Raw genomic sequence first — 15,299 nt, 5'->3', positions numbered from 1 at the left:
TGATATTTTTGTTGTGGGCAAACCTTTCAAAAATCCACCCACTGCTCAGCTCTCTGGCCATCCAGCCACTATTGAACATGACCTGCCAATTTACACATAGTTTAACATCTACTCCACCCCACCCTATGTAGGTTAAGCAGCCTGGAAGCCTCACTTCAATGGACCGCAGTAAGAACTTGGTGGGAGAGAAGCTCAGTTTCTCACTCAGATGAGTGATTCATAGCTAGAATGACTGGATAAAGGCGATTTACGAAAAACACACATCACAACAAATCAAAAGGAAATAGAGTAGAAATAAAAATAAATTTTAAAGACTCTCTTGCAGAGTAATTTGCAAAGTAGAGATAAGGAAACTCTAATCAAACCTAAAGCTGAAAAAGGAAAGGAGAAAGAGGAAGAAGGAGGAAAAAGAAGGGAACGTAAATTATGATGATAAGGAATTCAAGGAAGAGAAAGGGAGGTGCAAGATAGTGAACTAGCCCTGTCTTCTGGTTGCCTCCCCCAAGAAATCAATGACAGAGAAATTACAGAAGTAAGATGGAGAAACTAATATAAACACTGTGACTAACCCCTGGGAGACTAAGCTGGGTGACTAATGTGAAACGTTAGTAGCAGTCTGAGGCGGGGGTGGCAGGTACACAGGTGGGAAGAAAGGGTGGTGGAGAGATGTTAAGTTCTGTTCGTTCCTGGCTGCTGTATTTCCCGGAGGATGGCTGGAGCCTCTGTCACGGGAGAAAAGGAATGAGCGGCAGCAACTTGGCTGCTCGGGGTGCCAGGCTCATAGCAGAGCCACGCCAATCTGGGATTCTGATGAAGCACATGCAGGCTGCCCAGATGCCCAGACATCTGCTCTTCCATCCCAGTCTCCTCCAGACCCTCATGGATGGCAGATGATGGTTTCAAGGACAGTAGGTGATCCCACTCATGAGACCATTCTAAAGACTCTGTCTTCTATCATTGCTGCTTTTTTCGAAGAATCTAGGAGTCCCTGACTAGAGAGATTTCTCTGTGACACAAAAGCAAGAAGGAGGTTGAGTAGCAGTTCTGGAGTACCCAGGGCTCTCCATCTGGTGTGAGTCATCCCCACACCACCCTTCATACTTACCAGGAGCGACAAAAACAGACCTTCATCATATCCCTTACTCATTATCTGATTGGACAGCTGATAACCACAAGGGATACGGGAGTTCACAAGCCAAAACCAGGAGAGACTTGAGGATTAAAACCACTATAAAAGATATACAACAAACTGGACACAATGCATACAGATCAACTGTGTAAAATAAGTATAGCAAATGTAGCAAATATATTCAAAGGTATAAGGGAGAATATCTGTAAAAGGAAGAAGGAACAAGAAGCAATTTTTTAAAAAACCCATGCCTCTTCTGATAGAAGTTTAGGTGATTCATTCCGGACACCAAGAAAAACTAGGCGCAGTTTTTAAAAATATACTTGAAAGTATTGGAGAGAGAACAAAGTAGCAAAGATGTAGTGGGCCTAGATTTTGGAGAAAATGGGAATCCAGGAAGGTGTGCCCAACATTTGGACTACTTCTGGCCCAGAAGCATTTACTAATTCTGGACAAGTCAGCCGAGAGTCTGGGAGGTGTACTAGTCAGGCTCAAAGGAATGGGGTAGATAGTTGGAGTCTAGGACTCACTGAAGAAGAGAGACTCATGTTGGGATGAGAACCCAGAGAAGTGCAGCCTAGTCATCAGTTTGGACTGCAAGGAGACCAGCTCTCACAGAGACTTCAGTCCAGCTCCAAAGCATTTCAGTTTCTGAAACTGGATTAAGTGAATACCGTTTGCTAGGATTCCCTAGTGCCTGGCATAAACAAATGTAAATCCTCCTTAAAGAAAGATAACACCTTCCTAGGCATCAAGGAAAAGCAAATTAAAGCTACTGTGAGAAATCACTACCTATCCACCAGAATGTCTAAAATTAAAAGACTGACAATATTAAGTGTAAGCAAGGATGTGAAACACTGGAACTCTCATATATCACTGCTGCTTGGTACAACTACTTTGGAAAGCTGGAAGTATATACTAAATCTGAAAATAGACATACTCTATGATTTAGCAATTCCACACTTAGGTATATGCCCAGAAGAAATACACGTGTATATCTGGAACATATATTCATCAAAAAACACATCTAAGAATTTTCATAACAGCAATATTTGTAATAACCAAGCACTGGAAACAACTGAAATGTCCCTCTACAATAGATGGATAAATAAACTGATATATTCACACCGTGGAACACTATACAACCTCAAAAGTGGATCAACTACTACTACATGCAACACCATGGGTGACTCTCACAAACCCAGTATTTAATGAAAGAAGCCAGAGATGCAAGAGTACATATTGTTTGGGACTTCCCTGGTGGTCCAGTGAGTAAGACTCCATGCTCCCAATGCACGGGGCCCAGGTTCAATCCCTGCTCAGGGAGCTAGATCCCACATGCATTGCACAGCTAAGAGTCCACATGCTGCAACTAAAGATCCCACATGCTGCAATGAAGATCCCGCGTGCTGCAACTAAGACCCAGCACAGCCAAAACAAACAAATAAATAATAAATATAAAAGAAAGAGTACATATTGTTTGACTCCACTTATACAAAGTTTAAATATGGGCAAAACCAGTCTTTGCTGAAATATCTGAATAGTTCTTTCCTTTGTGGGAACAGAACAATGCCTGGGAAGGGGCATGACGGAGACTTCTGGGATGCTGGCAATATTCCTCTTCTTTTTTTTTTTAATTGAAGTATAGTTAATTTACAATGTTATGTTAGTTTGAAGTGTACAGCAAAGTGATTCAGTTATACATATATATATAAAATATTCCTGTTCTTGATCTGAGTGGTGGTTAGATAGATATGTTCACTCTGGAAAAATTCATTAAGCTGTACACTTGTGATTTGTTGACTTTTAGGCATGCATGATACATTTTAATAAAAGTTTACATTAAAATATGTAGGTAGAAAGATGGAGCAAACATACTCTTCCCTGTTCCTCCTGCTAAATACAATTGAATACTCCAGATATTATGTACAAAACAAACATAAGAAAACTCTAAAAGGTGGAGAGAAGAAGGCAGACCAGCTTTGGACCTTAGGGCCTGAGGAATGACATGGTGATGAGTTCCCTGGGTTTTCCTTTTATCTCTTATGTCCTGGACTTGGAGCTGAAGAAGCTAGTGACTAAAAAACACCACTGAGCACAGAAAAAAATAAAGCCCCAACCAAAGCTTGCTCTCTCTAGTCAATGGAGCAGGAGAGGGGCAGCTTAGTAAGACAGAAAACTTTTAGTCAAACACTGCAGAAAAACTGTGAGGTCCCCCCACTCCCACCTACCTACCCCAGTAAAGTCCAAGCGGTGAGTATAGACTTCTACCATCTCTAAGCTAGAACAAGGTGCCCCAATCCTTCAGCTGGGATGGGGGCATCAGAGAAGACCAAGATGGGAGCTGGGCCTGTTGTCCCCACTGGGCAGTATGGGGTGGGGGGAGGTGGGCAGTGACTCCCACCTGTAGTGTCAGCGAAGACCATGTGGGGAGACCGGATGTTCACCCCCTCCCCAACAGTAACAAGGCCCAACTGATCTTTGACAAATGGCCGAAAATAATTCACTAGAGGAAGAACAATGGTGCTGAAGCAGCTGGACATCCATAGACCAAAAAAACCAAAATAAGCCTCCAACCTAAGTTTCATAGCTCATACAAATTTAACTCAAAGTGAATCATGAACTGAAATGTAAAACATAAACCTATTTTTAACCTTTTAGGAAAAAACATAGAAAATCTTTGAGACTTAGGGCTTAGTCATGACAGCAAAAGCACAATTCTTAAAAGAAAAAAAATCAGTAAGGTGGGCTTCATCGAAATTGAAAACTTTTACTCTGCAAAAAACCCTGTTAAGAGGATGAAAACATAAGCTGCAGACTGGGAGAAAAATATTTGCAGACCACATATCTGACAGGGGACTAATACCTAGAATATATAGAGAACTCTCAAAATGCAACAGTAAAACAGCAAACAATCCAATTAAAAAATGAACAAAAGCCATGAACAGATATTTCAGAGGATATACATATAGCAAATAAGCACATGAAAAGATGTTTAATATTATTAGCCATTAGAGAAAAGCAGATTAAAACCACAGTGAGATATCTCTACACACTTCACAGAATGGCTCAAAAAATAGTGACAAAACCATATGCTGGTGAGGATGTGGAGAGACCGGACCCTCATGTGACGTTGGTAGGAATATAAAGTGGTACCAACTGGAAAAGAGTTCGGCTATTCCTTTAAAAGAAAAATAAACTAAACATGCAGCTACCATATGACCCAGCAATTGCACTCCTTGGTATTTATCCCAGAGAAATAAAAACTTATGTTCACACAAAAACCTGTACATGAAAACAAACAAACAAACAAACCTGTACATGAATGTTCATAGCAGCTCTATTTGTAATGGCCCCAAACTGGAAATAACCCAGATGCCCTTCCATGGGTGAATGGTAAACAAGCTGTGGTAATCCCTACTATGGAATACTGGTCAGCAGTAAAAGGGAGCCAACTATTGATACACAGAACCTGGGTGAATTGCCACAGAAGTATGCCAGGTGAAAAACACCAATCCCAAAATGTTACATACTGTATAATTTCATTTATATAACATTCTTAAAATGACAAAATTATTGAGACAAAGAACAGTTTAGTGGTTGCCAGAGATTAGGAAAGGGGTGAGGCAGGAGGAAGAGGGTGTCCCTATAAAAGGACCTCATGAGGCACCCTTGTGGGGATGGAAATGTTCTGCACCTGTCAGTATCTTGGTTGTGATATGGTACTATAGTTTTGCAAGACGTTACCACTGAGGGAATCTGGATAAATGATGCACAGGATCTGTCTTATTTCTTACAACTACTTGTAAATCTATAATTATCTCAAAATAAAAAGTTTAATTAAAAATGCATATAATAATATGTATAAATGAATCACTTTGCTATGCACCTGAAACACTGTAAATCAACTATACTTCAAATTTTTAAAAAGTTTTTAAAAAGTGCATATAATAGCAAAGAGCTGAGAAGAGTCAAGAGTCTCTTGAAGAAAATGAAAACTATAAGTGAAGGTGCAGAGCTATATGAGCTGAGAACTATTGTTGGAAAACAGTTTGGCATAAGATTAAACATATACTTAATTCTATACCTCAGTTTATTTACTCAAAACACAGCTTGCAAAAACTTCTCACAGGTGTATCAGGAGGCACATAAAGAATGTTCACAACAGCATTATTTGTAGTAGCAGAAGGAAAACTGGGTACATTTTCCAGTGTTAATTTCCTTGTTTTACTAATGTACTATGGCTATGTAAGATGTTATCATTGTGAATCTAAAAGTATTTTACATTTTTAAACTGGACACATTTTACTGAAAATGATTTTAAAATTGGAGCAAACAATGGAATACAAAATCGCAGTGAAAATGAAAGGACTGCTGTTATAGTCATCAACAGATGAATCTTAGGAACATGACGTAAGAAAAATGTAAGTCATAGGAGAAAAACACGTCATTTGATACCTTAGATAAAGTTCAAAAGATGCAGACAAAAGGAGATATTGTTGAAGGACACATCCAAATGTGATAAACTCAACGAAAAGGCAGCTGGGGTTCTGCATTTCTGCGTTGGGGAGGGAGGGAGCAGCAGGGGTGCAGTGGAGGGAAACAACAGACACCTCAGAATATTGTGATGTTTGATTGCTCCAGCTGGGTGGAGGGTAAATGGGCATTCCTAATGACAGGTTTTCTTTACAACTTATATATACATCGTTAGCCTCAATAGGAAGCTTTACATAATTTCCAAAAATGGAACACAAGGATGCCATGTGGAAGAAACTTGTTCCAGTGGGATTGCCAAACTGAGTGTCACAGTGGCCACATTTCACATTTTGTTTTCCCCACCTGGAGAAAGCCTGTCTGCTCTAGGGCAGGTTAAGAACAAGACCCCAAATAAGGAGAGACGAGCAATGACAAAAGATGGGGAAGGAGAGGGATGTGGAGCCAACTCTGATCCCATAGCCTGATGACCACATTCTGTGAGCAATGCCACTGTCTGCTCCCGCTACCTGAGCCAGCCCACGTCGCTGTACCTAAGTAGCTGGAGTCGGGCTTTTGTCATTTGAACTGGAAGAATTGGACAGAGTCCCACAAGGCATCCTGGCCCACAGTCAGCTGGGGCTGGTAAGCACGTAAGTTGACTCAGAGGCTTAGAGGTGCCCAGAGGGGCCCGTGCCCCACCCCTCCCTCCCCTACGGCCCCACTGCCTCATGTATGGACCAGATGGTCAGGGAAGGCACAGGACTTGCGCAGGCTTACCGATAAGATGGTACAATTTCTGTCACACTTCGTCTTGCCACAGATGATTTCCTCAGGATGTGACAGGAGTGTGTGGGAAGACAGCACCAGATGTTATGAAAAGGTGTGGGTAGGAGGAAGGGTGCCCCGCTGGGTGCCTCCCCTGCCCCTCCCATGGAGGGACCACTCATAGAGGCAGGAAGGGCTGCAGCTTGGGAGGCTTGGCTCCTTCTAGGGCATCCTTCAGCCCCATGCTGGATGCAGCCTCCTGAGAGAGCAAAACCCCAGAGCAGAAGTGGGGTGGGAGTTTGAAATGTGGCCCTGTGCCTGATGCCAGGCATCATAGGGGAGATATCCCAGGGTGATGCCCTACAGTCTATGGGGCTCCAAACCAAAGGCCATTCTGAGGAGTGGAACAGTTGTTTGTTTGTTTTTTTCCCAGTGGGAAAAGAATGAATTTTTTAGTTTTTAAATTTATTTTTATTTAGAAATTTTTTTATTGAATGAAAGATTCTTTAAATCCTACAGTGCTTTACAATTTTCAAAAGTTTCACACATATGATTTCATATAATCCCATAATAACCTTTTTCTTTCTCTTACCCCTATATTGCCCCTTCCCCTTCCCTCTCCCCACTGGTAACCACAATTTGTTCTCTGTATGTGTGAGTCTACTTCTTTTTTGCTCTATTTACTAGTTTGTTATAGTTTTTAGTTGCCACATACAATATCATACGGTATTTATCTTTCTCTGTCTGACGTATTTCACTTAGCATAATGCCCTCCAAGTTCATCCATGCTGCTGCACACGGCAAAATTCCATTCTTTTTTATGGCTGAGTAGTATTCCATCTATATCTATATCTATCTATCTATCTATCTATCTATCTATCTATCTATCTAAATATACACCACATCTTCTTTGTCTTTATCTGTTGATGAACACTTACGTTGCTTCCAATTGTAAATAATGCTCCTATGCACATTGGGGTGCATATATCTTTTTGAATTATTATTTTTTGGATATATAACCAGGAGTGGAATTGCTGCATCATCTGGCAGTTCTATTTTTAGTTTTTAGAGGAACCTCCATACTGTTTTCCACAGTGGCTGCACCACTTTACATTCCCACCAAGAGTGTACAAGGGTTCCCTTTTCTCCACATCCTTGTCAACATTTGTTATCTTTTTGATTATAGACATTCTGACTGGTGTGAGATAATATCTCATTGTGGTTTTGATTTGCATTTTCCTGATGATTAGTAATACTGAGCACCTTTTCATGAGCCTGTTGGCCATCTGCATTTCCTCTTTGGAAAAATGTCTGTTCAGTTTTTCTGCCCATTTTTTAATTTGGTTGTTTTGTTTTTTTGATGTTGAGTTGTATGAGCTCTTTAAATACATTGAATACTAACCCCTTATCAGTCATATCATTTGCAGACATTCTCCCATTTAGTAGGTTGTCCTTTCGTTTTGTCAATGGTTTATTTTGCTGTGCAAAAGCTTTTAAGCTTAACTAGGTCCTTTTGTTTATGTTTGCTTTTGTTACCTTTGCTTTAGGAGATGGATCCAAAAAAAAAAATTTCTGCCATTTATGTCAAAGAGTGTTCTGCCTGTGTTTTCCTCTAAGAGTCTTATAGTACCTGGTTTTACATTTAAGTCTTTAATCCATTTTGAGTCTATTTTTGTATATGGTGTTAGAGAATATTCTAACTTCATTCTTTTACACATAGCTGTTCAGTATTCCTAGTGCCATTTATTGAAAAGAACAAGACAACAATGTCCACTCTCACCTTTTTTATTCAGCATAGTTTTTGAAGTCCTAGCCACAGCAATCAGAGAAGAAAAAGATATAAAAGGAATCCAAATTGGAAAGAAAGAAGTAAAACTGTCACTGTTTGCAGATGAAATGATACTATCCATAGAAAATCCTGAAGATGCCACCAGAAAACTACTAGAGCTCATCAATAAATTTTGTACAGTTGTATTAATTACAAAATTAATATACGGAAATCTATTGCATTTCTATACACTAACCACGAACTATCAAACAGAGAAATTAAGGAAACAATCCCATTTACCATCACATCAAAAAGAATAAAATACCCACGAATAAACCTACCTAAGGAGGTTAAAGACCTATACTCAGAAAACTATAAGACACTGATTAAAGAAATTGAACATGATGGAAACAGATGGAAAGATATATCGTGTTCTTGCATTAGAAGAATTAATATTGTCAAAATGACCATACTATCCAAGTCAATCTACATATTCAATGCAATCCCTACCAAAATACCAATGGCATTTTTCACAGAACCAGAACAAATAATTTCAAATTTTGTATGGAAACACAAAGGACCCCAAATAGCCAAAAAAATCTTGAGAAAGAAGTACAGAGTTGGAGGAATCATGCTCCCTGGCTTCAGAATATATTACAAAGCCACAGTAATCAAAACAGTATGGCACTGGCACAAAAATCAGACACATAGGTCAATGGAACAGAATATAGAACCCAGAAATAAATCCACACACTTATGGTCAATTAACATATGAGAAACGAGGCAAAAACATACAATGGGGAAAAGACAATCTCTTCAATAAGTGGAACAGTTGTTCTGATTTGTGTTCTAGACATTCATTCAAACTTTCAACAACTATTTCCTAAGCTCTGAGCTATGTCCTTGGGATTCAGTAGTGGAGCCTCAACTGCTGATTTCATGGAACTCACTCTCTGGTTTTTAATAAGCAATGAGAGAAAGAGAGACTCTAAGTAAACAAACCATGGAGCCAGACAGGGAGACATCCCAAGCAAGCCATGTAAGTCAAAAAGAGGTCAACAAATGTCCTCTGGAAATCTCCAGAGATGAAGGCTGCGTCTCACTTTTCTCTCTGTATGAAATACACACACACACATGCAACTTGTTCCTAAACATTTGGGTTATAATCCCAAATAAATGTTCATTGAACAGTCCTAAAAGCATAGACCACGTGGTGGCAGCACGGTAGAGGCAGCTTTGCAAAACCTCAAAGCTAGCATTAGCCAGAATGCTAGGACTGGGTTGGGAGTGCTTCTAACACCTGGCACCTGCTCCTTGTTCTCACCCACTCACAACTTACTCTGTGTGCCTTAAAAGGTCGGATGAATACAGAGACAAATGCGAGGTCTCCCTCCTGTGCTCCAGGAGCTCATTGTCCAGATACACCTAATTGCCAGGGCAAGGAGCGGCATTGTCAACACGGAGGCCCCAGGGTCCAGGGATCCAGGGCACCGTTCTGGAGATGGAGGTGCTGACATTCAGGGCCTCATTGTTCCTTCTCTCCTACGGGGCATTAGGTTTAGGATAAAATGATCCTTAGGAGCGGTTGGTTTGAGGAAGGTACGCCTTTTACTGGTGCTTCCTCTCTCACTGGGCATGTCTGTGGGGACACCTATGACGTCACAGATTGTGCCCAAGAGGGGGGATCTGGGTCTAGAGAGGGTAGGGAGGGCAAGAGACGCACAAGATGACAGTAGAGCCTGTCTGAGCACACACGGTCCACCACACCCTGGCTCATCCCCCACTCCTTTCCTTTCCACCCTATAGGATGGCCAGGTTGAGTGTGCATTGGTGTTGCAGGAGGTGGAGGAAGGGACTAGCATCTAGGTTTAAAGACCAGAAACAAATATCCCCTGATAATTTCACGTCATTTTCTGGATTCAAAGGAGGGGTAGAGTGGGGAAGACAGACGTAGAGGGGCAGTGAGACAGGGCTCGATTCGGGGATCTCTCTGAGGCACGGCGAGGCGGTTCTCTCCCCCGCCGGGTGCGGGCTCCGGGTGGGTGGACTGGCGCCCCCCAGCCCCGCAGGCCCCGAATGACATCAGAGGCTGGGGAGCGCGCAGAGCGCAGGCGCGGGCGGAGAAGAGAGGCGGGAGGGGGGCCGACCAGTGCGGCTTGGGAGAGCGCTCCTCCGCCCTGCGCGCAGTCCCTGCGCCCCGCTCAGCCCGCGCCTCGCTGTTCGCGCCGCGCCTCGGGCGTCCAGAGCGCGCCCCTCGCACCGCATCAAGCGCCGCCCGCGGCAGCCCAGCCCCAGCCTTCCTCCTCCTCCTCTTCTTTCTCCTCCTCCTTCTCCTCCGCCGCCGGACACGCAGCCGCAGGCCGGGGCCGGGACGCAGCTGGGGAGTCAGGGACGCGCGCAGCCAGCCCTTCCCCCTCCGGCTCCCGCACCGCCGGCCGCCTCCCCTCGCCCTCCTCCTCTCCCCTCCCTGCTCCTTCGCTTCTCCTCCTCCTCCTCCTTCTCTCCCAGCCCAGGCTGCCAGCACCATGTCCGCAGGGGGAGATTTTGGGAACCCACTGAGAAAATTCAAGTTGGTGTTCTTGGGGGAGCAGAGTGGTAAGTACCCCGCTTATTCTCTTGGCTTGGCGTCGAGTCGAACCCCCGCCAAATCACCCACCCGATTGGGACCCCGGCCCCGGCTCGAAAAGGCCCCTCGGTGCCTGGGTAGAGGGGAGGTTTGGGGATGAGAAGTCGGGGCCGGCTCGGGCGGGGCCGGGCAGGGGAGGGCCCAAGGGTAAGGGCCGAGGAGACGCTGGGGCCGGAGGTGGGGGTGAGGGTGGGATCTGGGGTGGGGGCTCGGGGTGCGGGTGCGGGTGCAGGTGCGGCGCGGCGGGGAGGCCGGAGGGCGGCGGCTCGCTCAGCGGCGCCGGCCGAGGCGTGAAGGCTCCGGGCTCGCTGGCTCGCTCGCACTGCGGCACCGGCTGCGGGCGACCGCGCAGGTGGCGGGGCGCCGGTGAGGGTCGCGGGGAGGACGGCGCCCCTCTTTGGAGAACGAGACGGGACTGGCGTCTGGCCGCTCCCCACCCCGCGGCACCGGAGGGGTTCCCTGGGGCCCCTGACCGGAACCGTAATTACGGGCACGTCCAGACCCCAAGGGCAGACGGCCGCGGGCGGAGGGAGACCCACAGATGTCTCCTCTGAAAAGAGCGGGTGCAGGTCGTGGGGGAACAAGGCGCCTACCTCCCCTGGCTTACGTCCGACTGGGCACAGAAGGTTCTAGACCCGCTGCCCTTCGCCAGTATGTATTAGCCCCTATGGGGCTCAGGGATCTGGGCGACGACAGCAAGGGTTCCCCAGTGCGAGGCAGATTTGGGGGATGGTACGGGGCGCCTCACACCAAGAGCCGTGACGCCCGGGGCTGGGCAGAGAAAGGACCAGGCGACACGCCCTGCCTGGCTTCCCAGCACCCCTCCCGAGAGCGTTGGCGGTGGATTCTTCCCACCCCCCAGCTCACCGCCCTTCTTGGGGGAGGGGAGGTCACCGTGGCAGCGGGCCAGGGGCCGGGGAGAGGGGGAGACAAATGGCTTACGTACTGCCCAGCAGCCTCCCCGGGGAAAGCATCTCTGAAATCCAGGTTAGTCCCGAGGTGGGAAGACCAGGTTGAGGAGCATGGACCCTCTGACACTTGTAGGAAGGAGTGGTTTTTCAGAGCATCCCTCCAGAGGCCTCTCACCTGGGGCTGCAGGGAGACCAGCTGGACCCTGACCAGCTCTGCTGTGGGAGCAGGACCAGCAGCTCTAGCTCTACAGACCAGTCCCGTTCACCTGGCTTGGTGCCTGTCTATACAAGGGGCCAAGACACACACAACCTTGGGAGGCCCTGGTGGGCTCCGGGAGCAGTGCTGCTGTGATGTGTGTGCCTATGGGTTGTGGAGGTCACACACCTGCCTGCTGCTGCTGCTCATTACAGCTCAGAGAAGGGTGTCAAAAGGTGGTCGAGTTCTGACATGGATTTTGGGGCCAGGCTGGGCGTTTCAGAACAAAATCAACTCAGGCAGCCAGCCCTGTGTCCTGGACTCTGAGTTTCTGATCTTAGTAGATTCCAGTTTCACAAAACTAACTTTTCCTTGTGCCTAAAGGGATTTGGGGGGTGGGGGTGGTCTTCACATCCCAGTGCTAGTGTTAGCGGGCCTAGAGCCCTGGGAGTTGAATTCTTAGCTGTGTTCCCTTGAGCAGATTTCAAAGCCTCTCTGAGCCTTAGTTTCTGTCTCTGTAAGATGGTTGCCTAAGAGCAGTTCTCTTACCCCTTCATGTTTCCTCAGTGTCTCCCAAAGGGCCTGGACCATGGGGGTTCCCAACAAACACTTGTTTATTCCAAGTCTGAACATGCTTCAGCAAAGGACCAGGGGTTTGATGAGGAGAATGGTGTGTTTGAGGTAAAACTTTGGGCTCCCACGGAATCTCTGATGGGCTGAGGCCCCTACTGAGCCCTGCAAACTGCCTTTGCCCCTAAAATCACAGAAATGAGACCTGAAGGCCTCAGAGAGTGAGCCCCCACCTCTCCAGCATGTTTATATGGGAAGTTCCAGCCCCAGGGATGGGGTGTCGACCCAGAATCCTATTGTGAGTTGTTAACCCTTCTGGGACTGGAACCACATCTCCTGTTCCCAGTCACTAACATGCCGTTGGGAAATAAGGTGACCTTGAATTGGGGAAGCCAAGAATTGGGGAGCTTTCCTGATAGGGGGTTAGGGTTGCCATACTCTGGCCAGGCTTGTGGCTATGTTGGGTGACCTGGTGGAGATACCGGGCTAGTTGGTTGGGAGCTTGCTTTCTGGGCCCTTTGAACATGGTCATTAGGGAAAAAGGCACTGCCATCAGTGCCACTGGCTATTAGCCACTCTGGTCCCTTCTGGCAGGGAGCCCTAGGACCCTGAAAGGCCTCCTCCCACTTTATTGTGTCATTAGTGGGTTGTTTACCTTCAATTTTACAGAGCTTTTGGGGTCCCTGAGTTAGGCAGGAGACATGGGCATCTCTGAGCCTGGTGGGACAGAGGAATTGCCACCGCAGCCATGGCTTCCATCTTGCCCACATGCACTTTTACACGTGTTGGTCCTTTGTGCCCGCATCCTCTACAGCCTGTGTGGTGGAGGGAATTCTGAGTTCCCACTGAATTCTGGCCATCACCTCCACCCTGGGTCTCCCTCCCTGTGTGACCTTGGAGGTACCTCCCCTTCTGTACTCAGGGAACTTGGGTCAGCTGAGCACAGCAGGGACTTCTAGAACAGCATGGGCTGGCCTGTATGAGCTGAGTCCCCTGGAAAGGAGCCAGGGGAAGGAGATGGCCTTCTCCTGTTCCCTGTGCCTGGCTTACTGGTAGCATCTCTCTAGGCCAGTGGGCGAGGACAGCTGGATCCCAGAGAGGAGTGCCCGGCCTGGAGCCCAGTGATGAGGAGGGTGCCCAGGACCAGATAATCCCAGGGGCATCGGGCCTTCAGAGATTCCAGGGATCTGGTTTGGGTGGGAAGCCTTGAGGAGCCAATCTGGAGAGAATACCTCTAGCCCATGAGAGAGTACCACCTCCTAGCAGCCGAATGATTGCCTTACTGTGGAGCATGGAATACAGGCTGGCCAGTATCAGCCTGGCAGGGGGAGGGATTGTGGAGAGGTTGCTGTGGACCCAGGATGAAGGATTTCCTTGCAGTGTGGAGGCTGTGCAATCCTGCTGGGGCTCAGATGGCTCTCTGGGCCTGCTGGCCGTGCCCTTGTGCTGATGGCAGTGGAGGGTGAAAGAGGGGGTGATGCACACCAGTCCCGACTTGGGCACTTGGTGGCATCCAGAGAAGGCAGGCATGAGCAGATATCTGAGGAAGGAGCTCGACCTGGGGGACACAGCCCTCCTCCTGAGTTCTGATGGCGTTCTGTGGGGCTCCAGCTTCACGCGGGGCTTCTCCGAGTGTGTGTGGCAGGGAGGGGGAAGTGGGCTGTGTCTGCTGCACTCTGGCCTCTGCTCACCTCCCTTCCCTGAGACTCCTCCAGCCGGAGCAGGAAGATTGATGGACACAAGTTTGGTCTCCTTCCCCAGGCTGAGGCCAGTAGGCCAGCTTCTCCCTGTGACCAGCCACCTTCCTGTCCTTCCCTGGCAGTTGTGTTGCTGGACGTGCCATCCATGCCGAGCACGATGTGAGTGGCATCCCTGGACTCATGCAGCATAGTGACCCAGCAGGCAGCTTTGGTTGTTTTCTCATTTGTTCAACCATCCCTCTCTCCCTCCCCCATCCGCCTCTCTCACTTCCTCCTCCCAGCATCCGTTTATTCATTCAGTCAGACCTTTGAGTGTATCCCTGCCTCGTGGAACTTATAGTCCACTGGGGAGCACAGACATCTGCAGATATAATTACAGTAAAGGTCTGCGAGGGCCGTGACGAGGGAGGAACAGCTGCTGCAGAAGCACATAGCAGGGCGTCCTGCCCACCTATGGGGGCAGGTGTCAGAGGCGCCTTCTAAAGGCGTCAGAGGGGGAGACGCTTCTATAGGCAGCATGCTGGTACTCCTTCTTTGGGCTGAGTGCGGGGAGTAGGTCTTGCAAGGGGCCCACCCTCTCCAGAGAGTTTTGCCTGCTCTTCTCCCTCCTGCATTGAGGAAGTGCGTGGGGTAGAGAGCAGGACAAGGGTGGAGAGCAGGACAAGGACAAGGAGAGCAGGACAAGTAGCAACTGCTGAGAGGGAAGGGCTGCCCCTCCACTTTCATCCCTGTCCTCACTGCCAGGAGGGTCCTGCCTGACCCCTGCCTCCCCGCAACCCACACTGCTGCAGCCCCACAGGGAGCCCACCGCTGGCTTGGTGGTTGTGCCTGAAGCCCATCCCAGAAGTGGACTCCTCCCAGACCTGCTGGCCCTGCTGTGCCCAGCCTAGCTGGGCACTCACCATGGTGGAGCTTTGTTTTTTTCTGAACATTTTTAGAAACAATCACATGCTGCCCCAAGACCTCTGTTGTCTTGGTTCCTCAGGATTTTAAAATGCTTATTAACTTCTTTTAGGTACAGAAACCCTAACTGAATTTTAAGCCCCTTAAGGGCAAATTTCAGCACCTTAAGGTGACTAGTCATCTTAGTCATCCTTCCCCCCTCTCCGCCTGCAGGAGTTTTGTGCTCATTAAATATCTCATTTGAAAATGATGAGA

The 15,299-nt window shown here is 47.4% G+C and overlaps 1 protein-coding gene across 1 annotated transcript in view; it reads left to right on the top strand.

Moving 5' to 3' along the window:
• Positions 1-10,311: 10,311 nt before the first annotated feature.
• RAB6B (RAB6B, member RAS oncogene family) overlaps positions 10,312-15,299 on the top strand; it is a 56,538-nt gene continuing 51,550 nt past the window's right edge. The window contains exon 1 of the mRNA XM_027091640.1: positions 10,312-10,733. Within this exon, the coding sequence (XP_026947441.1) occupies positions 10,664-10,733 (70 nt within the window). The 5' untranslated portion in view covers positions 10,312-10,663. The remainder of the gene's footprint in view (positions 10,734-15,299) is intronic.

Source organism: Aethalodelphis obliquidens, unplaced genomic scaffold (assembly GCF_003676395.1).
Source record: "Aethalodelphis obliquidens isolate GAN/ISIS:26980383/991018 unplaced genomic scaffold, ASM367639v1 scaffold72, whole genome shotgun sequence".
Lineage (NCBI taxonomy): Eukaryota > Metazoa > Chordata > Mammalia > Artiodactyla > Delphinidae > Aethalodelphis > Aethalodelphis obliquidens.
The sequence above is the reverse complement of the archived record's forward strand: the minus strand, read 5'-3'. Positions and strand labels throughout refer to the sequence as shown.